Source organism: Globicephala melas, chromosome 14 (assembly GCF_963455315.2).
Source record: "Globicephala melas chromosome 14, mGloMel1.2, whole genome shotgun sequence".
Taxonomy (NCBI): domain Eukaryota; kingdom Metazoa; phylum Chordata; class Mammalia; order Artiodactyla; family Delphinidae; genus Globicephala; species Globicephala melas.
The window spans coordinates 59,534,046-59,559,668 of NC_083327.1; the positions used below are offsets into that span (position 1 = coordinate 59,534,046).

General features: G+C 38.7%; 1 protein-coding gene across 12 annotated transcripts in view; it reads left to right on the plus strand.

Moving 5' to 3' along the window:
* Positions 1-5,069, plus strand: part of EYA4 (EYA transcriptional coactivator and phosphatase 4) — a 261,461-nt gene extending 256,392 nt beyond the window's left edge. For 11 of the 12 annotated variants that reach the window (XM_060283692.2, XM_060283691.2, XM_070043459.1 and 8 more), the window contains one exon: positions 1,736-5,069. In XM_060283692.2, the coding sequence (XP_060139675.1) occupies positions 1,736-1,816 (81 nt within the window). In that variant the 3' untranslated portion in view covers positions 1,817-5,069. The remainder of the gene's footprint in view (positions 1-1,735) is intronic. The other variant, XM_060283696.2, reaches the window with a different exon arrangement.
* The last annotated feature ends 20,554 nt before the right edge of the window (positions 5,070-25,623 follow it).

The window sequence follows — 25,623 nt, forward strand, 5'->3', positions numbered from 1 at the left end:
TTTGAAAATTAAAATTTATAAAGTCAACCCCATTTATGCGTGGCGTGAAAACTAGACTTGGTATACCAGTTGTTAACACCTTCGGCTTTAAACCCAAAACTTCAGGAGAAAAAGGCATGACTCCAAGTGGATAAGAACCTTGGTTAGAATGCTATTTCCAAATGGTTGTTTATGTAGGTACAGTTTTGGTGATGGTGAAGGCTTATAATTCTATTTTGAAACACAGGTGGTTGGTTTCTCTAGTATCCGGAATGCATGCTCTTCTTTGGATGTAGCTGTAATCGCATGTGCAAAAATATAAAGTACTATTTTGCTATTACAAATAGATCTGAGCTGAATTTTTAAAAAGTTACTTCTAGGTGAATTTTGTGCTTTAATTTGACCCAAAAGCATAGTTTGTTTTGTAAATCTAAGAAGAAATTTCAAAGTTGACAACTGAACTCCCCTATAGAAATATATGCTGTGAGCCATATTTGTAATTTTAAATTTTTTGGAAGCAGTGTTTAAAAAAAATTAAAAAGAGAGACAGGTAGAATTAGTTCTAATGATATACCAATATACTCAAAATATTATTGTCTAAACACCTAATAAGTATAAAAACTATTCATGTGATATTTACATTTTTAAAACAATTCTAAGTCTCCGAAATTCAGTGTGTATTTTGAACTGGACTTGCCACATTTTGAGAGCTCAATAACCATATTGGGCTAGTGGCTACCATATTGGGCAGTAAAAAACTATATAACAATAGAGATTATTATTTTAATTATTCATTTTTATAATAAAGTGTCTTTTCCATGTTACATATAATATACATATATTTCCATTTTACGTGCAAATATATAGTCTACAAGATGTGATCAGCCCAAACTTACAAATAAAGTTTTGGTTTTGTTAATTGCTATAGTGCATTATTTCCTTTTTTTCATTATTGTCCACAATGAAGTATTTTTAGACATTTTTTTTCCTAATTACAACCATTCATGAAATTTTAATACCACGCATATACCATTACTGGTATAGCTTTGGAGAGCCACAAACCATTGTAATATCTAAGAATTTTTTCCCCACAAAAACTCATTTTTGTCCCCGTAAGGGGGTGATATCTCCCCCTTGAGCATGCATGCTGGAGTGCTTTCCCTCAATCCCACACCAAGGAAATAAATCAGGTCAACTCTGCTGGCTTAAATTATTACTTACCCCAGACAAGTAAGAAACTTGATCATCCCCACATTTTCTTCTACCTTATATAGTCCAGCTTCAAATTATATTTTAATGTAGAAAGGAATTCACCCTCTTCCTCTCAAATGGACAAAAAGCCTTGGATTTAGGAAGTTTATCATTTTTTCTGAGAGATGGACCTCAAGGAGTGACGTAGTAAGTAAAATTTGTTTTCCTCCAGCCACGTAGGATTTTGACGCTCAGCTTGCTTTCCCGGATGCTGAGATTAGTAATGACACTTTCCAAAATAAATATTAAACTACTTAAGAAATCTCATTACTTTCTTTTATTATCATTAAAATCCAGTTCAGATCTATTTCTCTATTATTTTGACAATACCACATTGATGCTACCAAACCTTCAAATATGATCGTCCCTCCCTTAAACTCCCTCCCTTGAACTTGGGTGAACTACACTTCCTTGTGCGGACGGCTGCTTCACTGAGATAATAGTTATGCTCTCTCTCCATCCCTTCCCCTTCTCTCTCCCATCCCTCCCTCTCTTAACCACACAGCACAATATGCCCTTTTGGAGGATATCAAGTCATTCAGACCTCTTGGCTCTACATCAAGCACTGGAATTAGAGTATTTGTAACTGTGTTCTCTAGCTGGAGATCCGTTTTTTTTTTTGTTTTTTTTTGTTTTTTTTTTTTTTTTATATATTTCAAGTACACTGAATTTTTATGTGTGATTCAATGCCTCTGGCTTTACACATATAAATTGTCTTAAAGGATGAAATCATATTTGGAATGAGAATTCCAGAATGAAGAATTCAGATTGCTGAATGGAATTAAACTTTAGTGCTACAGAAAGGAAGCTCTATGGTCTTATATTTACAACACTTTAATGGTTTAAAAAAAAAAATCTGTGGAGGTTGCTGGTACACACCGAATGAGTCCTAACTGGAAGTAACAGCTTTAGCAAAGAGCTCTCACCCTGGCAAAGCACCAACACAGGCTCCGTCTGACAAGGTTCAACAACATTCCTCAAAATGGGAGATCTTCTCAGCCCTGAGGTTTGAATCTGACTTTAGCCTACCTAGCCCAGAAAATCTGAATTGGAATGCACTCAGACTGTGTAAGGACAGTCCTATCTAGACCTGTAATTTGTGTAAATTATTGATGAAAGTAATTTACTGTGACTTTATTAGCAGCTGACTTTGAAAGTGGATGCAATTTTTCTTTCATTTGTCGGGGAGGGTAGCGGGAGGGGAAATGGGAATCTAATCATGTCTCTTTTTTTAAGTTTGGCAAACAGAATGTTCATACTGATGTGTTGTGCCTTAAAGACAAGACAGCATTTGTGTGTTACAATGTAACTTTGGTTAAAATCTCTGTAGATAATGAAAAACAAAAACCTTTGTGATCATTCTTAAGATGACCAAATTTAAAATTCAAGCTATCAAAGCTTCATAATGCATCAGCAAGAAACTGAGTATTTGTTGCAATAAGAAAACAATAATAATAAAGGAAAGCTTGTGTTTTATTTGGGTTCTTAATAATTCCAATAATTGTATGAGGCAACTATTGGTGCATCCAACCAGAAGCAGAAGGTTTGGGAAAGACTGTGGGACCTTTACTTAGAAAGTGAAGTGTTATGTTGAAACCTCGAGTACCCTTTCTACAGTTTTACTGGAGAAAACTAAGAGCCATATTCATGATGACCTATACTGTTTGGAGTCTGACTCGTTGATACGTCTAAGTTGTATAGAGGAAAATATTCTGATGAAAATCATAAGCAAATATCACCCAAACTTTCTTAAAATATGCATGAACATGGCTTAAAATTCACATTGGGTGAACAGGGCTTAAAATAAAGCTAAGTGCATTTATTCCCAATGCCATTGCAAAAATGAAGTGTCATCAGTAGTGGAAGGTGAATGCCCCGGACGGTTTCTAAGGAAAGAAGTGAATCAATGAAAATTTTACCTAGACTATCATCATAAAATAAATGAACAAGTGAGCCAGATCTTGGCAGCGTTACTGAAGTTACAACGGTGAAATAGTATCTGGTTCTCTGTCTTAACACATCCATCCAGTCTCTCTCCATTACAGACCCGCGTACCTTAGTTTCTGGCCGTACCATTACTGCACAATGGACTTCATTCATTGCAAGGAGAGCCTGTCATCGTTGTGTTTGCATGTTTTTTTTTCTTGGTGTGTAGCCCATGTTAGGAACACGATACAGGTTCTCCTGTCATTTCGTATGACATGATTTCCCTTGTGGAAATTTAAGACTTCAAGATCTAGGAGTGTTTTAATGGTGTCTACACCTGCAGTTCTGTGTTTAAAATGTCACAGTGCGGAACTTGCCATCCAGCTACTAAGCAGTGCTCCTAACCAGAGGCTGGTCCACGATAATCCATCATCTGAGGCTTCAGTGGCTCCCAAAAGATTGGTGCTTTGTACACTGATCACAACATTTGCTATGGAAATGTGATTTTATTTTCCAAGCTATAAACCTGTATTTCTTTACTGTACGCTAAGGCCATGTTTACATTGGGCAGAAAGAGATTGAGACCCTATTTTGCAGATTTTAAGATTGTGGTTTCATCACACGTAGACCTTAATCTTAATCTTTAAATTTTGTAGCTTTTGGCTACCTCTGCACCAAGTACTCTTGCAGATAGATTAAGGTTGGAATACTTAATAATAATAATAATAATAAATCTTACATTTCTATTGGCCTTTAGCTTGAAAACAGTAGTTTTAAAAAATTAAAGAGCTGCATTGATTATCAGTACATAATTCTATTTTGTGCACTAAAACCTTAAATATTTATTACTGTGAACAAAACAAAATTATCTTTACTGTAGAGCCAGGTTCTTTAAATGATAGAATTTTGGCATTACATCGAAATTTTTCACTCTTTTTTTCATATCAAACAGGCAAGGCTTCTTATGCTGCTAAAACTGCAGGTACAGAAAGGAACACCCCTTTACAGGGCAAAGAGAAGAGTCGCTGATTACATCAGCAGTGCTATGTCCCACAGACCTCTTCTCCGATGATGATGTGTTCAGAAGAGGCTGCCAGCCTAAAACCTAAATGCTAGGTTGTTGGAGAACAGCTCGTCTGGTACCACCGTGGTGCAGGCCAGTGAGCCCACATCACAGTTTGTCCTGTGACTTTGAGCATGCTCAGGCTAGAACGCTTCTCTCCCCCCGCTTAGGAACCCAAGATCCTATTCCTTTCTGATCTTAAAAACAAAAGATAAACCAACAAACAAAAAAGCCCCTTTGGAAGTTGCCATGTTCTGTTGACATATAGGATATTGTGCCTTATTATAAACCAATTTGAAAATGTTTTGTCACGGACACGGGTGTTTGGTTCCTCTATGCACAAACTTGTGATATCGCCGGGACAGGTCCACCTCGTGTTGCACCTGAAGAATAGCAAAACAGGTGGCCCAGCTACAATAGTGTCACAGACAAGATGAAGTCATTACACCCTGCAAAGATTTGTAAATCAAATTCAGAGGCAAAAAAATATTTTAGGATCATGGAATTTGTGCACAAAAAGTAGATAATAACACTCTAAAAATGTTTTTTCCCTTAGTCTCTGGTGAGCTAAGATTCAAAATAGTGTCAACAGCATGCTCAGTATGAAGGTTTTTGGGGGTTTTTTTTTAATGCACATTTGTTTATGACAAGCCTGCATTCTCAGTGAATATGGCATTTAGTATCTCTTTTAAAAACAAACAAGCATCTTGAGCCAAAGTTGCATTTTTGACTCCCAACTATGGTAGCATTATGGAAATCTAACAAAGTCAAGGGTTTCTGTTACGTATTAGTAAAGTATAGATTATTGGGGCCTACATAATTTAAAGAAATGTAAATTAATATTAAAAGCTTGTAAAAATATGTATATCTTTACTATTTCTCAATAAATACCTTTGGAAATGATTTCGTTTTCTTCACCCTCCATGTCGTAGAGTTTCTGTTGTGTGTACTAAGCTTGATTCTAAATAACGTGAAATTTGTATTTAGGCTTCTTGCTGTCTTCTTACCTTCCCTTGTTTGTGCCTAAATTGCATAGTTTGCAGTTAAGGCAAGCTGAGCTGCCACACAGTAAAATGTCACTAATTAAGACTAAAAGTGGGCTGATGTACTGAAAAAGATGTGAGTACCTAGTTTTTTACATACAGGTAGTTATGTTAAAGTATAATGCATAATGTAGTCACTAGAGACAGTGACTACATTAGTGATAGATGTATCGTTAGTGATAAAATAATACCATTTAGAATATTTAAAGCAAGTTCCCTTTAGATGAATATGGGACATGGTTTATAAGTAGCTTCCAAGAGTGATAAAGGAATGTTTTTCTGAAACAGATCTAACAGCTCCTTTATTATCTTGTGTATAGTATTGATTTACTTGCAAGTCTGTTGTTCAAATACAAACCAAAGGGAAATTTCAGACCAAGCTCTTTCACAACTTTTTAAAACATCACCCTCCAAGTTGATGAGTAGGTCCTTATCTCTAAAACTGCACATGCTCATCCAACACTTCTGTCATTTCCCTGCTTTACTGTTAAATAATATTTAGTCCTTATACTTATCCAACATGACACATATTTTATTTATCTTTTGTATTAGATGACTCACTTACTAGAATGTATGTTCTGTGAAGGCAGGGATTTGTTTTGTTTTGTTTTCTTAACTTCTATATAACCAGTATCTAAGAAAGTGTCTGGCATATAATAGGTACTCAAAAAACATTTGTTGAGTGAATGCATAAACCATAGGAAAACATCTATATGATCATGGTTTGGAATTAAAGAAATTTAAAATGGTAGAGTTAGATTTTTTTTAAAAAGAAGAAAAAGAAAACATACAGGTAAGTTTAGAGGGGACCAATGTAAATTTTTACAACTTAGCTGGAGTGTTTACTGACCTAATAATTCATGAAAATAAAGAGCAATAAGCCATAAGCTTAGGTGTATTTGGAAAAAAGTTATACATGAGCTGGAAAGTTATACATGAGGAAAAAAAATAAGTTCATAATGAATCAATGATTTCTTCCTCTTCCTTTTACTCTTTTCTTTAAAAAAATAATATGCAACATCAGTAGATTTAGTTGATTTAAATTACTTAAAGCCACAAAATATTATGTAAAAATCAGATCTATGCAGACTCTGTGGTTCATGATTCTGAATCCCAGAAACAAAAAAATGAAAGAAAGAGAAGTGTGTGATTTTCCTTAGGTAGCAAAAGGTAACCATTGTTTAATATCTGTGCATGGTTTGCATTTATTTATTAAAAAATCAGTTATTGGATGTAGTGATACATATATTCTCATTCACTGGTCACTTCTCAAAGCCCTCTCAAGTCTAACCAGGCCAAAGTCAATTCTGGGGATGTACTCTGGCCAAGAAAGATGTTTGCACACAGCAAAAGTAATTCCAAGCTCTGACTTTAAATGCCTGACTCGCCTCCAGAGGATCTTCCAGGATTGTTAGCACAGAGTTTGAAAAATGTGGAGACATAATGTGCTAAGAAATCTCTGACAAAGCAGATATATACGAGCCAGATGCTCATTTTCCCTCCCCATGAAATACTTTTTGATTGGGGCTTGTGCAGACACTGTCTCTACAGCTAAAGGGCACTGTCTCTACAGCTAAAGGGCACCGTATTGTCCTTCGTAGTCATGAAGTCTTGGAGTTTTGTGCCTGGGAGCTGCGATGATGATGTCAATCTAGTTCTCTGGGGAGCCTTCCGGGAAATACAAAGATTTGAATGAGAGCATGTATCGGAGGCGGTGGAAGAGCCATCGAGTCAGTCTCCTACCACAGCTGGTAGGGCTGACCGTGAACTCAGCACACTCCTGACCCTCGGTTCGGTGGCGGAAGGTGTGAAGACAGTGTGTGAAAGGCGCCACGATGGGTAAGCACATGGTACGTGGCCAGTAACTTGCATATGCACCTGACCAGCCCACAAAGGGAGAATTCCTGGACAAGATGATTTCCAAGCTGGAACTCCACTGGCAAAATGGAGAAGGCCAGGGAAAAGGGGATGGGAAACACCCAGATAAAGTGGAAAATATATATATGAGACTCTAGGTAAGAGAGAGAAAAGTAGAATGATGTGGTCAAGGAGCTGCAAATAATTCCTGTTTCTGAGGCACAGAGTAAAGATAGGAAATAGTAAGAAATGAGGCTGGAAATAAACAAGGGCCAGATCATGAAGTTTTCCAATACACCGTGAATCAATTTTGGTTTTATCCTGGGATAAGTAGTATTCAATGAACCGTTTATAAACAAAGGATTTATGTGTCTGGATTTATGCTTGATAACAGTTTCTCTGGCAACTCATTAGAGGTAAGGGATCTAAGAGGATCCCGGAGAGTTATTGATCTATTCCTGAATTAGGGGATGGCCGTGAATATGGACGTACACAGACTCAAAAAGATTAAGATGCTAAGAAGAATGAGGACTTAGCAATCATTACTGCTTCTCAGGTAAATCCAGCCTGCCTTCTAGGTTTCTGGTTTGGGAAATTTGGAAGACGCAGTGCAGTTCACAGAGATCAGAAACACAAAAGAAGGAAAAAAGCTTCTGGTTGTTGTTTTTATTGCTGGTGGTGGTGCTTGTCATTGAAGGAAGATACTGAGTCCAGTGTTTGAAAGTGTTCATTTGGAAGAATTGTTCTGTGTAAAGCTGAATTTGCAGCAACTTCCCGGCTGTTTCTTAAACACCCTACTGCATCATAACTGAGTTACTCTGAAAGCAGTCCAAAAATCTAAATAATTTCATCTGATCATATCAGTTAGTCATTTTAAGAAACATGTAGCATTGTGCAAACTTGAGACAGCACAAGTGAAAGTTGGGAAAGATGGCGGTAATGTAGAATGTGTAGGCACAAGGCACACCAGGGAAAATTATTGGGGGTGACCAATTGATTTAACATGCTGCTCCCCATATCCTGCCTTACCCCAGTTTCCAGTAAAGATAAACCCTGGTTTACAACCCTGGAGAAATTCAAATGCCTCAGTGAAATTTTCGTCAGTAAATGACAGATGATTTAATCACTTATTCTTAGATGGATTCTGTATTCCCCCAAAGTATGGCTTTCATTAGGATCTATGTTTTGGTTGAATAAGCTATTTCATGAGAGTGGGCAGTAATAACATGTATGTGAACAGAAATTAAAATTAATGCCAAACACACACCTGCAAAGCTATGCTATTTGGCTCATGAAATTACTTCTACATCAGTTATGGGAACAGCAGGGGGTGGAGGTAGGGGAGACACTAGAAAGGGCTCTGAAAAAAAGAAATGGTCTAACACATCATTTTTTAAATTTGCATTTAGAGTTTTACAAATGGCAAGTGCATTTTCCAAGTTTTGAGGACCCACCCCTCTTCTCAATAAAATCTACTACCACATACTATTACCCCTTTCGGCAATATGCATTGTTACAAGGCTTGGCTCAAGAATTGGTTTCTAAGAATAGACAAGGGAACATTTTCTTTCTGTCTGTGCAGAGTGTGAATATTCATTCATGCTCCTTCTCTCTGTGTGAAGCCTTTATTGTTGTTGTAGTTTTACTCATCTGACCTCAGCAGTGTCAGCTGGGTGGAGACAGTGGGTACCACTGAAGTGAGGTGAGCAATGGGAATGTCTTGCAGTCTTGCTTTGATTTAATTGGTAGCTTTGGAGTCAGCTCTAAAGGGAGAGAACGTGCCAGAGGAGGAAGAGGAAGGAAAGTAACATTGGCAGACATATAATGAGCCAGGAGCTTACCCTATGTGACCTCATTTAATGATCACATCCCTGGGAGCTGGTATTATTAGTCCTATTGTATAGCTTAAGTGACTTCCGGAGGTCACATGACTGGTGGGTGGCACAAATAGAACTGGAAGGTAGGTCTATCAGGTGGACCATCTGGGCTGCAGAGTTATGCTCCTTGCACTGTATCTGGTTGTCCAACTATTGTAATCGAGTTGCTCAGAACTTGTAGAATTATGACCTGAGGAAAAGTGCAATCAGGAGCAGGTGAGGCGAAGGATGGATTGGGAGTTTGCAGTTAGCAGATGCAAACTATTATATATAGGATGGATAACAACAAGTTCCTACTTATAGCACAGGGAACTGTATTCAATATGCTGTGATAAACCATAAGGGAAAAGAACATGAAAAAGAATATATATGTGTATATATATATATATACACATACACACACATATATGTATACTGAATCACTTTGCTGTACAGCAGAAATTAACATAACATTGTAAATCAACTGTACGTCAATAAAATAAATGTTTTTAAAAAAGCATGTGAGATTGCAAACAATGGAGTTAACTGTAACTCTTATCTCCCCACATGGGTATAAATGCCATCCAAGTAACATCCTATGTTGCCTATGTGACAAATGGCTCTTGTGCTAAAAAAATGTTACTTTTGCAGATAAATGGTAAAAGGACCCTTAGCTGATGATTTGACTTAGTGATCACAGTTATATCCAGTTCTATATGGAAACCCAAGAGATAACTATCCAATGAAAGCTGCTGAGTTGATTGACATTTGGTTAAAAACACATTTTCCAATGTCCCCTTTTCAAAATGCCTTTCTTGAATTAACACATACATCAACAGCTTTTAGCACAACTGACTTACAGGCTCCCTGACCTTACGGAGGGCTCTGAACAGGTGTCTGACCAGAGTGGGGAATTAGGAAGTTTCAAGAGCCACCTGGTATGAGGGGAAACAAACCAAGGGGAGCACTGAAGAATCAGCATGATTTCAGCAGTGTCTAGAAGGAAGATGTTCAGAAGAAAGTCCCTAAAGGGTAAATGGAGAAAATGTTTTTAGAAACAGATTGGCCAACTTCATATCTTTTTAAAAATTCTATAGTGGACATGGGTTTCTTTTTAAGTTGTAAAATATACATGAAATTCACCATCTTTACAATTTTTAAGTGTACAGTCAGTGGTTTGAAGTACATTCACATTGTTATGTTACCATCACCAACCATCCATCCACGGAACACTATGTCTTGCAAAACTGAAACTCTGCACCCATTGAAAAATAAAACCCTTTCCGCTCTCTCAAGCCCCTGGAATTTGACTACTCTACGTACCTCATATAAACATAGTCGTACAGTATTTATCCTTTGGTGACTGGCTTATTTCACTTAGCGTAATGTCCTCAAGGTTCATCCTGTCCCAGTGTGTGTCAGAATTCCTTTCTTTTGAAGGCTGAATGATATGTCATTGTATACATATACCACATTTTGTTTATCCACTCATCCAGTGAACATTAGAGTTGCTTCCAGCTTTGAGCGATTGCAAGTAATGGTGCTATCAACATGGGTGTACAAATACCTCTCGGAGTCCCTGCTTTATGTGTTGGGTATATACCCAGAAGTGAAATTGCTGGATCATATGCTAATTCCAGTTTTAAATTTTTTGAGGAACCACCACACTTTTCCATAGTAACTACACCATTTTACGTTCTCATTACTAATGCACATGGGTTCCAATTTCTCCACATCATCGTTAACTCTTATGTTTTTTGATTGTAGCCATTCTAACGTGTGTGAGGTGATATTTCATTGCGGTTTTGATTTGCATTTCCTGAATGATTCATGATGTTGAACATCTTTTTATGTGCTTATTGTCCGTTTATATACCTTGTTTGGAGAAATGTCTGTTCAGTCCTTTGCTTATTTTTAAATTGGGTTGTTTTTCATTGTTGTTGAATTGTAGGAATTCTTTATATAGTCTGGATATTAACTTCTTATCAGATATATGAGTTGCAAATATTTTCTGCTGTTCCATGGGTTGCCTTTTCTATAGTAAACATGAGCTTTCTTGCGTACTCAGTATCTCCTTTTTTAGGGAACGACCATACCTCTGGGCTCAGCCTTAGCCAATCAGCATATTCCATCCTATTTGCCACAATAATTTATTTGCCCAAAGATAGGTATAGGACCAAAACTTGGCTTATGGAAGCCCACCCCGAGACTTCTCTCCAAATCTGTTGTGGGAGATGCACTGTCCTTCTGGGATAATAAGCTCTGGTAGCTTCTTCAGCCTAAAACACCAGGACTGTTCTTCTCACCATGCTGAGAGAGAACCTGAATATGAAGCCAGCACATGAGCTGAGAGATGGAGCCTGGTGATATTACTGGAGAATTTAGTTTCAGCATGTCAGGAGCCAGAACTTCTACTCAACAACCATGCCTGGATTTTTTTAGTTTCGTAAGCCAAGAGCGCTTCTTTCCTTTTCTTCCCTTTCCTTTCCTTTCATTTCCTTTTGTTCCTTAAACTTGTCGTCAAGAAAGTGTGCACTAATAAACAATTGGAAATGGTGATTCCTGGAGCAAACAGCCCAAAGGATGCCCTCCAATCAACGTCTGAGAGAATAAAGGAGGTTAGAATTGGTCAAAGTATGTTAAGTGGTTTGGGACTCCTGATTCTCTGGGTCTGCTCTTTTCCGGTTACACTGCGGCCAAGAGACATGGGATCGGCAGGAAAATAAAAGGGAGGGAACTGTTTATCTAAAAGAAAGGGACCTAGGACTTCCCTCGTGGAGTGATTAAGAATCCGCTTGCCAGTGCAGGGGACAGAGGTTCGAGCCCTGGTCTGGGAAGATCCCACATGCTGCGGAGCAACTAAGCCTGTGCGCCACAACTACTGAGCCTGAGCTCTAGAGCCCGCGGGCCACAACTACTGAGCCCACGTGCTGCAACTACGGAAGCCTGCGTGCCTAGAGCCTGTGCTCCGTAACAAGAGAAGCCACCGCAATGAGAAGCCCGTGCACCGCAACAAAAAGTAGCCCCTACTCGCTGCAACTAGAGAAAGCCTGCGCACAGCAACGAAGACCCAACGCAGGCAAAAATAAATTTAAAAAAAAAAAAAAGCGATCTAAAATATCTTAGAATAGTTTTAAATTGTTACTTTCAAATATTCCCCCCTCTACATTACAGTGCCCTTGATCAATCCTGGCACCTCACTTTATGTCACCCTATAAATTGGCCATACGTCCTGAGAACACAGATATGTAGGCCTGGAATCTCAGAGCTCCATCTGCTTCCCTCATCCTCCCTGCCCTAAATCCAGTGACCACATCACCTAATCATCTGTGAAAAGCAGTTTAGAACAAACTTAGTCAACTGGATGCCAAATCCTGTGACCACTCTTTACTTTTTCTTTCTTTGGAAAAATGTTTAGCCTATCACCCTGACTCATGACAGTCCCTCTGATAGGCACACAATGTGTTCAGCAAAAAGGGCACTGCTAAGTCACAGCAAGTCCCCAACATTCTGTATGATGAGAACTAACATGATAGTTAGAACTTGTACAGGTTTTCTCTTTTCCCCTATTTTCATGTAACCCAAAACACTCATAAGGCGCACACCCTGAGAGCTTATTTACTTTGTTTTTAGATCAACCAGAACCTTTTTTTTTAACAGCTGAATGCTAAACCCTAAAAGTAAGAGTTTCTATTACAACAACTGACAGAAACTTAATGCTGGAGAACACATCATAGTAATGAAACAACTCATGACCTTGACAGTTGTGAGGCTGTTGTCTGTTGGTCTTTTTACAGGGCAGTAATTTAACCTTGTAGGTACTTATTTCTTTAACATTATGTATAGGAATAAGTCACCTTCCTAGCCTGAAATTCCCTTCTTTAATAACCAAATTGTACATAATTAATTAGTGCCCTTTTTATGTTTTGTTTAAAACAATGGTCTAGCAAGAGTTTCCTTCTAAACACTTAGCTTGAATCATATTTATTAACTACAAAACATGAGCTATTTGCCAAAATCTGACCATAAAGTATGCTATCTTGAGTTTCTCTCTCTGTTCTAAAGAGAATAAGAAGAGAAATATCTTTAAAATAACCAATCCCATCCTGAGAAAAATTTCCAGTTGCTTTCTCTCCTTGAGATATTTGTTTTTAATTAAACCCAACCAAAGTGAAATAAAACAAAAATAAAATGATCTGGAGTAGTGGAGGCAAGTCGAATTAAAGTACCTTTTCCATTCAAAACAATGTCTAAATAAATGTTTAAATTCATCAGACTTTCACTGCCTAATAATGTGACATGTTTACAATGTTGAAGGAAATCAGGTGTTTTCATGCTAAATGAAAATAAAATTTATGTACTGTTATTACCATATTCTTTGCCTGGTATTTCTCACTCTATTCATCATTAAAAGCTGCTCAATAAATACTGTGCAAACTGCCTGTAGGGATGTAATAACTTAGAATCGTCTACAAGTAACCACTCCTCAGAGGCTTAAGAAGAGTAAAGGGCTTGAGAGGGAATGTTTGCACCACAATTGCTAAATTGTGAAAAAGAGAGTTATCAGTCTCTTTTCTCTTCATATTTGATATAGTAGAAGCAAGTTTGGACACTAGTGCTCTAGCCTGAGATGAAGTCTTTATCCATCCTCATGTGAGCTGAGGCAGACAATAGGTTAAATGGTATGATTTTGGAGACTAAGTTTCCTCTACCCAGCTATATCAGAAAAGCTGATGGAGAAAGACTTACTTGTCTACCCCATGTATTAGTTAGCCATTTCTGTGTAACAAATTACCCCAAAATTTAGCTGCAAAATTTAAAGTCATGTTTGTTTCTTCTACTGTCTACAAGTAATTACCACTGCCAATTTTGCATTATTTGTATTGCTTAGGGCAATGGAATAAGGATGTCCCTAGATCTTTCCAAGTCAAGTGGGTGTTCCATTTCAAGGCAAAAAGGGAGGCCATGAGCCTATTACTTGGTTTTATATCAGGAGCCAAATGTCAGCAGCTCAGAGCGGCATTAAGGACATTTTAATATGTGTACTTTTACTGTTTTTTTTTCACTTACAAAAGATTTATCCCAAGATTCTTTAGCAGCAGATGCTCTTCAATTTCTATAAAGTGTGATTCAGTTCACGAACAACTTGTAAAAGCCGTATATGCCAAAATATTCTAGCTTACTTCCTTCTTACTAAAGTCACGCTCCCCTTTTTGCCTGTCAACAAGAGTGTCTCTAAGGTCAAGCATTGTAATATTTGCTCATGCCTGAGGAAAGAAGGAATGAATGATTTGAACAGGCCAGATTGAAACCTAGTCAAGGAAAACCAAGAGATTGCCTCTTCAGCATATCTGACTATGGGTTTACAAGATGTTTTGATGTTGAATCAAGCTTGAAATCTGCTTTAAATTATATGATTTATCATTTGTCCCCTTCTTCTCTTTGTCATTAGAATTCCTTTCTTTAGAGATATATTTTATGTGACTGAAACAGAGCATGATCCTGTGGTCCTTCCCCCTCACATCCCTCCCCGTCTTCCACCTGCCTTTTGTCTGTAGAAAAACTTTAGTCAAAGAATAAGTTTAATCAGAGAAGTGAGAAAATAGAGAAGCAAAGGAAAGCAGTCAAACAGGACAAACTAATAATAGTTTAGTCATTAAGCAAAGTCAAGGACCTTTAGTTCCTCTTCAAGGGCTGTAGATAATATTCTGAGCCGTATCCTCTGAGCTGTTTTGTAGATACTGAAACCCCCACCAGGTGGAAGAACGTAACTACATGATGACCAGATTATAGCCATGACATAAGCTGCCACAATTCCGAGAACTGGCCTCAGAGAAATGGGAACAAACCGACCCTGGAACTGAAGACTAACTGTACTTGAAACAATCAAGATGATGCTGATCAGACCACCTCATGACCGATTTCAAGATGACTGTCAGAGCCAACTGTGCTGTTTCTGCATGTAGCCCCTCCCTCCTTCTATACAAAAAAGCTCTTGCCCACTGATTGTCAGTCGGGAAGTCAGCCTTTGGACAGGAGTCTGCCCTTCCCTCTGGTTGCCAGCCTCTGAAATAAAGCAAACTTTCCTTTCCACCAACTTTGCCTCTTTATTGGCTTTAGAATGACGAGCAGCCAGATCCCACTTTTGGTAACATGATGACTACAAAGGAAGAAGCTAAGAGTAGTAGCTTGAAGTATCCAGTGACAATCATTGAGGAGATGTTTTAGTGGTTTAGTATGGCAAAGAACCCATCACAAGAACTCTGCTCTCTGAATCTGATTTTAATGAAAATATGGACTCTAAATTTAAATAGTCCAATAAAGTTGATACAAAAATGATGCTTAGAAACTGTTTTGGACTGATAGGAAAAATTTCTTTATGTGTAGAAAGACCAATTTGGGATGATGGGAAAAGCACAGGATTAAGAATCAAAAGACCTATTTCTTGATCTTACTTTTAGGGTTTTTTTCCCTTAATTGAGATATAATTGACATATAATATTATATTAGTTTCAGGTGTATAACATAATAATTTGTTATTTGTGTATATTGTGAGATGATCACCACAGTACATCTAGTTAACATCCATCACCTCACAGTTACAAACTTTTTTTTTGTGATGAGAACTTTTAAGATCTACTCTCTTAGAGACTTTCAAATATACAATATAGTATTAACTATAGCTGTATTAACCATGTTGTATATTACATCCCCAGGACTTATTTATTTTATAACTGGAAGTTTGTACCTTTTGACACCTTCACCCATTGTGCTCATCCCCACCCCACCCACCTCTGACAACCACTAATCTGTTCTCTACATCGATAAGTTTGGGGGGGTTTGTTTTGTTTTTAGACTTCACATATAAATGAGATCATACAGTATTTGTCTTTCTCGGTCTGGCTTCTTTTACTTAGCATAGTGCCGTCAAGGTTCATCAAAAAAATTCTTTTCTTTCCCCTCTGTTTTTCAGGAACACTTATAAAGTAAAATAAGGGGAATAGAAATTATTGTTTCCAATATTCTTTCCTATTTGGGGATTTGAGCATTTATAGTTGATTGAAAATTGGAAATGAACATAATATCAATAAAAGGAGTATGTGACTTCTGTTTACATTTAAGAAATATTTTGGCATCTGGCAATAAAAACTTACTGACTCATTTACTCAACAAAAACTTATCAAGCACCTATTATGTGTCAAGCCCTCTATTAGGCACTGGGCCAAAATAGCAAAGGAAGGAGGCCTTGTCCCCAAGAGGTGTTTGGAGTTTGGAGAGGGATACAGTTAGAAGCACAGACAACCACAAGGCCTGGGATAAGTGCTATAATGAGAGCTGTATGGGGTGGTATTTGGAAATGAATACAATTTCCAATTTAATAGTTTTTGAAGTGGAACCACTTTTTATCCGTGTCCAACTAAAATGGCTTCCTAATCTTACATCACAATATAAAAAATGCAGGCCTTCTGTTGATCTGCTGCAGAGATGGCATATGTGCGCAGAGACATCTGTTTAGACGTCCACTTAGCAAGCATTCTGTCAGCCTGTCAGGACCAGCACCCCAGCTGAAACACATATAGCCCCAGACATCAGCTGTAAGGGAACCAAATGGTGTCTTCTCAAAAATTACCTTAGAATTCAAAGTATCTAAACAGCTTGACAGGCACAACCAATGATTTATAAAGGAAACCCACAGCACACAGATGTACGTAGCCCCTAAGTTCAGTAAGGAACATTCTGAATTTCAACTGTCTCACTCCAGTACTGAATTTAGAATCTTCTCCATTGAATGAGACAACGCATAACACCATGAATGTAAGCCAAATGAAAAGACATGTTAGGTGCTAGCCAAATAATGGCAGATCAATTAATAATTAATTCATTCCTTATTAATTAATTAATAGGTAAAATTCCACAAATCTAAAACACTTGGCAATATTGGAAATCTTTGATTGCTTGATAGTCTGCTGTTTTTATGAGAAGTTTCGAAACTGAAGAAGCTTTTTATTTTTAGATTTTCAGAGTAGTAATGCAGCAAAATGGACTATTAGGTCGTTACTGCGTCAGTCTCATATCTATTGAGAATAATTAAAGAAAAACAAAAGTTCCCCCCATGCTCCCAGGAAAGCCTGAAAGTTCTAAAGCTTTGCTAATCAGTAAAGATTAGAAATTCTTTTAAACCTGTTTAATCAATAAATTTCAGTTAAAGGGTGGTGGTAACAAGCAAACACCAGAGCTGATTTTAAACTTACCTAATCAATCAATGAGGACTTGCTGCAATGAAGCAACTCTGAAAACCAACCAATCAATGACAGCCTTACATTTTCAAAGCCAGCAATTGCGCAGCACACACACTCTAGTGAACATGCTTTAAGGCTGAAATCAGACTACCCTTGCCCCTCACCAACACAAAACCCTGCTTCCAAGACTGTGGCAACCTCGTCTTGCCTCTGTAACCAACACCACCCAAAACAAGTTCTTCCCCAAACCCTTTGTAAGATCTCTCTTTGCTCAGTATGACTAGCCGAGTTCTTCCTACTTCAGCAAGCAATAAATTCAACTTTGTATTTTCGGGATCCAATGTGTTGACCTCTTCCTTTTTTGACGCTATATACACATTATTTGAAACTATAAAATGACTCTAACTTTACTTGACACTTTGTGTACACTTGTTTTTCTACAAGATGACCCATGATGTTAAAATACTTTATTTAGGAAACATTCTATACTAAGTATAGACCCACACCCCTATGTAAAATCTGTCTGCCTTTTATAAGTTTATCTTTACTTACAAATTCTGCCCTTAATCTGTCCAACACACAGTTTGGACTCCCAATCTTTTTTTATGCCATAATTGTCCACCTCGTTCTCCAAACTATAAGCCTTGGACTTAGTAATGACCCTTCCTTCTTTCTTCCCTCTCCAGGCTTAGCAATACTATTTCTGAAATGTTCTTTAAATCTCTGTCCTTACCTCACGCCTCTGGCCCTAGCCCTAATTAAAGATTTCAATTCATTTTTGCCAAGAGGATTACCCAAAGTTCCTCCACACCCTTCTAATACATCACCTGTGAGCCAGACCGCCGGGGTGATAAAGAACAGAACTAAGTTTGTTTCCTTGCTGTTTGAAAGTCTGTTTTAAAGACCCCAGGATCTCTTAAGGGACTAGGTAGAGACTCCTTCCTATGACAGTGTGACACCAATGCTACTGACTCACCCTCCTCTCTGCCCATTTGGATTTGGCGTTTCCCATGGAAATTGCTTGCTCTTCCTTAAACACCCTGTACTCTCATTGCTCTTGCTAATTAATTCCTCTTCCTAAAAATCCTTTTTGTCTTCTGAACACTGCTCATGCTAAAATCATCTCCCTATGTTTTGCAATTCATTCTGCTAGTAGAACATGGAATTCAGTGCGTTCATGCTCATCGTACAGTGCTTTACGCCCTTACTGGAAGCAGCTTAAGACAAAAGCAAAATCTTATTTCTCTTTGGGTTCCATTGGTGAGAAAAAAAAATGGTAATACAGAGTAATATTCCAGTAAATGTTAATTTAAAAGGATTTCATTGGTATATGGACTATATACTAATACAGCAGCTGACCTTAATGTGTTCATAGGACTTGTAGAATTTCTCTACTGAAAACTCTTCATCGTGTAAATCCACTTGACCCTGACCTCCCAGCACTGCCTATATTAAGGTCTGTAAGTTTCTAGGAGCAAATGTTAGTCTCTGGTTTCGTTTTCGTCTCTGCTGGGCTCTCACTGAGCTATTCTTATGAGAGAATGCCAAGGCATTCCAGAATTAATGTTTGCATGTGTTTCCAGAGGAATGTTTCTTGGACTTTCCTGTCTTCGCTGTCATTTTAAAGGAATGACTTAGACGGCAGCAGAGACTCCTGTTTGCCTTGGCAGTTGTTAGCGATGCTTTGGCAGATAGATTCCACACCTCCTGGTTTGGGAGGTGGGAGCTTAAAGAAACATTTATTGAGCTCTTACTACATGGCAGGTTCTAGGTTAGATGATAAGGCTACAAAGACAATTAAAAACAAATATCTGTCCTTAAAAATTTGCACTCTAGTAATGAATGAGGCAGGTGCCCATGCAAATAATAAAAACACACAAAGAAGGGGTGGGGTGCAGCCCTGAAGACTGTGTTCCAGAAGCAGAGAGATGGACTGGGAGAGAGGGCTTCCTGGGGAGGTGATGTTGGAGCATATACGCATATGCATATGTGCCAGAGAAACAGGCCAGAAAAAACGGTAGATTGAATAACTCACAGGGCCTCATGTAAACATGCAGCTCACGTTCTAGAGCAGTGGCAACCCTTTCAACGGAGGCTGCTGTTGGCAGTGCCTCTGTGTCCGCTTGACTTGTATACTCCCAGCTCCCAGGATCAGTGTGGGGTGCTCTCATCCCTCCTGCTTAGCTCAGGGCATTAAATCCTCGCCCTACATTGTACAGCTTCGACCCCGTGACAGGGGAGCTGACCCCAGCTTGGTGCCAGGGACCCAGCAAAATGGGGATTAATAAACCCTGCCCCAGTGTAGCCAAGGTCTCAACAGCTGCTTCTTGCAATTAGACTTGTCATCATTCTCTTAAGAAGCCCCTGTTGATTTTTAAATCCTAATTGGCAGGAGACACCTGTTTCCCGATGAGAAGGATGGGAAGGGGTCATTCACTTGCAGCAGGCATAGGAGAGAGGCCGAGAAGCTGGATGAACTCGTGCAAATACCTTTGTCTCAAATCTGTTTACTTCCATTTAGAGTTTCTTTTTTCTTTCTTTCTTTTTTCCAAGAACAGCATATCCAGAGTCAGGCTAGTCCTTGGGAGTAAGTAAGAATTTCGCTCTGAATCTTTTGTTGTCGTTGTTGCTAGCAAGAACTTCCCACTGGTCTCTCCCTAAGGCGTCCTCCTTACTATCCAGCAGCCCCTTCTTGGCATGAGTACTGTTTCCTGGCTACATTTTTTGCCAGGATCCTGGCTGTCTTTCATTTGGTATTTAGCTATTTATTAACTGCCTGCAAGCTACCTAAACCCTGTAACCTTCTTGCGCCTATAAAGAGTATTAAGTATATTTTTAGTTCCTGTCTTCGCAGAGCTAGCCTTCTAAATAAAGGGAGGCGTTAGAACCACATGTAATAATACATGTAAAATATTCTTTTTCAGCTAACATGTTTGAGACAGTGTTTATGGGTAGAAAAAAGAAGTGGTAAAGGTTCTCAGGACAGTCTTTTTAGAGGTTTGGGCATTTTGATTTTATCTAAAACTTAATCACCTTAGAGTTTCTGCTTAGATCTAATGCTTGAAGTTGTCTAAATGGTAACAAGTAATGTCTGATAAAATCACTGTGACCATTTCTCTTAATTTATACCACTGGCTGTTTCCAACTTAAGTATTACTATTATTTGTTAGGTTCCGATCGTTAGGGCAAATATGTGGGATAGTAAGAAAAAAATAACTGGATAGAAATGTGGAAGAAGCTATGAATCAGTAAAAAGGGAGAAGCAATGGAATCATAATTCTCATTTTCATGTGACAAGCATTTATTGAACACTTAGTACATGCCAGGATCTTTCCTAGCACTTAGCCTTCTGGGTCACACCCGGTTTCAACTCAGTTTGGAAGCACTGTCATCTGAACAGAACTTTGCCCACAGCCAGTTAAGTGCTCTCATCGACCTTGCGGTGTCCTTGTGGGCTTCAGTGAAATTAGGCAATCAGGGAAGACTTATCTACGCCCAACTGAATACCAGTGAGATGGTCCTTCAATTATAATACAGTAAATTCAAATAAGTTTTTCAGTTTTGCTTGACTTCCTCTATGCCTTGTTTTATGTTTAGCTTCACAAGATTGTATGTCTTGTTTACATACAGTTGTATTGCCACTGTCACTGCTGAAAATGTAACGGAAGTAAAAGACCTGATTATCGCCGGTTAGAGATTTGTACGTTGGCGGTACATATACATCGTGAGAACAACCACCTACATTTGGGCAATTATGCATGAAAGTTTAATTGAAGGCATTGTTGGAGCCCATTACACCCCATCACTCTTCAGAGAATTCCATTGTGATTAGTAATCTGAAAGTCTTTTAAGATCCTGGATAAATGGTTCTCAAAATTCAGCGTCCAAAAAGATTACCCAAGAATCTTATTAAAATCCAGATTCCCAAGGCCCCCAACTCAGTGATTCTGATTCAGTAGATTGATGATGAGGGCTAGGAATCAGCATTTAGCAAGCACTCCAGGTGATTTTGATGGAGATGATCTGCACCCAACACTTTCAGAAACTATGAGACCATCCCTCACTGTCTGCAAATGGAAGGATAAAATTACAGAGCAATCATTTCTGCCTCTTTCATTTTTCACTTAAGACCAAGTGGATTTCAGTCATGAATGTCGAAGTGCTTCCAAGGCTCATGACTTGTTCCTTGTGATCCCGTACACGTAACTCCATTTGAAGGGTGGTTGACTGTATACCTGCCTTAAATACATTTTTATCAAGTACAGAAACAAGCTACTCTAGGTCTTTGTTGATATTGCCTCTGACTTCCATGTTCCTTCAAAGATAGGGCCCTGCTCTGTCAGTGGTTCAGAGCTCTAGCATTACCATGTAAGGAGGGGGACACCGAGGCCCAAAGCTCCTTTTAGATGTTTGGAACAAAGTGTGAGGCTTTGCAGCCTCCGTGTGTATGTGCATGACGTGAGCAACGGTGACTACTGCAAGGAACTCAGAGGAGAATGGATGATTCATTCTGGAAGAAATAGCTTGCAGCTGTGAGGACGCCTCAGACGCCACTTGGCATTATTGGGGTGCTGCATCAGCTGGGAGGCACCCTCTGTCCCCAGACGAGCTGACAGCTTGTCGATCTTGAGCAGACCTGAGCTCTCTCACTGTTATGTTTTGCTTTTGGAGTGAAAGCAAACTTGTGACTCACATGGGAGCCGAGGGGCGGTAGGTGCTTAGTAGCATTCAGTCTTGGCAGGAGGGCGTCTGCTGCAGACATGGGATGCAATCTAATAAGCACATGTGTTCTTACAGTACGCCTCATGGCCAGGCCACTTTATCTTCAGTAATCCTGATCTATGTCCCAGAATCACATTATTTGGCTGGGGCTCAGACCCCATGTATTCTTGGCTTGGGGAATAATGAAACGTGATCTCAAGACAAGATAGGATTATGATCTGAAGAGGCACTGATGGATTTCTCTCCCCCGGCAGCACAACATTAATGGGACATGGTATCAGGAAAGTATATTTAACATGCCGCCATTAGAGAAGTTCAAACATTGCCTTTGTACGTGGAATCCTGCCTCTATAGTTTATGATGGCTGACAGGAACAAATTGATGTTAAAGATAAAAGAACATAGAAAACAGAGCTCCAGTAATAGGTAGCAGTAGCCCTGACTGAATCTGCTGTCACTGGCAGTAGTCATTCATCTTTGAGAAGGCACTGCATGCTATTATACGTGTCATTCAAGGGGCCATTTATCAAGAAAAGCCCTTCAGGGTACAATAATGTTAAAAGAAAAAACCCTTTGTGCTTAAAGAGTGCAGTGAATGGGACTAAGCCATGGCTAGAGCTAGGACGATCTCCTTTGAGCAAGCCCAGTGCAGTGGGCTGTGATCTAGGTAGGGTCACTGGGAGGGCAGGCTTCTAGAAGACTTGAGGCAGATCAGGACTGAATCCCTGTAGCCACTGATGATCAGAAAGTGGCTGGTGCTCGATCCAGTAATGAGAAAAGGAATCATTCACTTTGGAAAGCCTGACTCTCTTGAAATCATACATATGTCATATAATCTCTTAAAGCAGTGATCGTTCTTTTCCAACTCCGTCCCATTTGCTATAATTAAAACTCTGGCTTGCACTGCAATCATCCCTTTTCAAAATATTAAATTATCCTTAAGCTCAGGATTCACACCAGGGACACATATGTAAATAGGACAGGTCAAAGTCACTACTGCATAGAATAGAAAAATAAAAAGTACAGCTAGCTGGGTGTGGTAGGGGAAGCATGCAAATTCTGTTGACTCTGTGTGAATATACTTAAGAAGTCCCTGTCCATGCACTTTATTATCTTGCTATCTTGGTGTAACACAATTAAAAAAAACCAAAAAACCCTCCAGGTTTAATTTCCCAAAAGCTCCCCAAAGGAAAAAATATATATATCTATATATATTTTATTTTTAGATTTTGGTTCTACATTTTCAGAAAAATGAAGCTTTGTCTTCTTTTTTTTTTGGAAAGAAAAATAGCAATGAAATTTGTTTTTTAGTAAACGGCCAGTAACTAGCGATACATTTTTCAGGTCTGACATTTGAGTTGTCCTATAGTGAGTACAGGTAGCTAGAAAAAAGGCAGAAATAGTCAAACACTGCCACCTGCTGTTACTGCTGTTGCTGTTATACATTTGCTGTTAAAATTTAGGTTTTATTTGGCCTCTGTCACATAGAGGCAGACAATGTAGAACAATGGCTCTCAAATTTCAGCTGGCATCAGAATCACCTGGAGGGTTACAAAAACACAGATCACTGGACCCCACCCTAGAGTTTTTGATTCAGTAGGTCCGGATGAGGCTGAAGAATTTGCATTTCTAACTAGGTTCCCAGGTACTGCTGCTGCTGGTCTGTTACCAAACCCAGGTTCGGCTGCTCGTCACTCACAAGCCAATAATTCGAGAGGCAAGTGTCAGTAGAAGGGAAAGTCACTTTAATCAGAAAAGCCAGCAATCTGGGGAGAAGGTGGACGAGTGTCCAGAGACCAACTCCAAAGAGTCTGCTCAGCCACGGCAGTTTTTAAAGGGAAAAAATGGGGGAAGAATCTCAGTGAATCATCAAGGTAGGAGGCTGGGTTCTGCATCGTTCTCCGTCAGGGGCAGGCTGGCTGACTCGTCCTTCAGATGTTATCTTGCTGGTGTGATCTGCCTGTAGGATTCCTTAGGAGGCTGTTGGGGGTAGAGAGCTAATCACTCTTTAACTACTTAAGTCTTCATTCTTCTTTTTATTTAGGAAAAGAATCAACAAGTTAGACAAGGCATGTTGTGCATTCAGGAGAGCATAAGTCAGGAGTTACCTAGGTTCAATTGCTTAGCGATCTCATTCCTATAATTAAGCTTTTAAGTTTAGAGGGGGACAGAAATGGGTAAACAGGGAAGGAGCAAAAGAGCTGCTTTCAGATCCAGCCACTGATCTATTTTAAAATGCCAAGGATGCCCTGGGTTGCTTGCCTAAAGCTTTCCTGACAAAAGAACTCAACTTCTATGGCCCTATGAGGATTTACATTGTATTGCTTATTCTAACCTATCCTCTACCTCACATAAGAAGAATAAGTTGGATTTGAAAGCCAAATCTGAAAGGAGATGCAATCAATAAGGTATGCAGGTTGCTGTGCTTCAGGCTGAATGATTATATCAGAGGAACATGGGGTGACTTGAGCTACAGGAGACTGTTTCTATAAAGAAATAACTTGGCCTGGAATGTGAAGGAGCTGCGCATATGTAAGAATACTGCTCTCAAACCAAATGGATAGTGCTGGTCTTGGAAGGTCTGGGCAGAGCCCCAATTTTTCTGCCTTTCTTTCATGCGCCACATGTTAATTTGTCTTCAAGATTCACTTACTCTGAAAAGCAGATGGCCAGAAGTGTGAAATTTTGGTGGTATTAAGTGCTATCACTTTTGTCATCACCAATGTTTTCAGGAAAACTGGAGAGTTCATTGATTAAATAACTCACTGAGCAAAGCTGTGCTTTTTGAACTTTGGAAACTGATAAGAAGGAATGTGCTTTAATCACTTTTTTTTTTTTTTTTGGTTAAAAAACAGCACGTGGCATTAAATTTACCATCCTAATCACTTTTAAGTGTATGGTTCAGTGGTGTTAAGTATATTCACATTGTTGTGCAACAGATCTCTCGACCCTTTTCATCCTATAAAACTGAAACTCTATAACCCATTAAACATCCCTCCAGACCTTAGCAATCACCTTTCAAATTTTTTTCTATGATTCTGACTACTTTAGATACTCCATATGAGTAGACTCATATGGTATTTATCCTTCCGTGACTGGTTTATTTCACTTAGCACAACGTCCTTAAGGTTCAACCATGTATACCCATCCATCACATATTGTAGAATGTGACAAGATTTCTTTCTTTTTTAAGGCTGTGTAATATTCCATTGTATGTATTTATTCATCTGATGATGGAGAGATTGATTGCTTCCATCTCTTGGCTAAACATGGATGTACAAATCTCTTCTCAAGACTTGGCTTTGAATTCTTCTGGATATATACCCAGAAGTAGGATCATAGGGTAATTCTATTTTTAATTTTTTGAGGAACCTCCATACTGTTTTCCACAATGGCTGCATGATTTCACGTTCCCACTAACAATGCACAAGGATTCCAATTTCTCCACATCCTGGCTGACACGTTTTATTGCCAATAACTTTTGTTATTTTCTGTTTATTTGATAGTAGTCATGCTAGTGAGTGTGAAGTGATATCTAAATGTGGTTTTGATTTGATTTCTCCAATGATAAGTAATAATGAGTCATCCTCTCATGTGCTTACTGACAATTTGTATGTCATCTTTGGAGAAATGTTTATTCAAGTCCTTTGCCCATTTTTGCATTGGGTTATTTGATATTTTGTCATT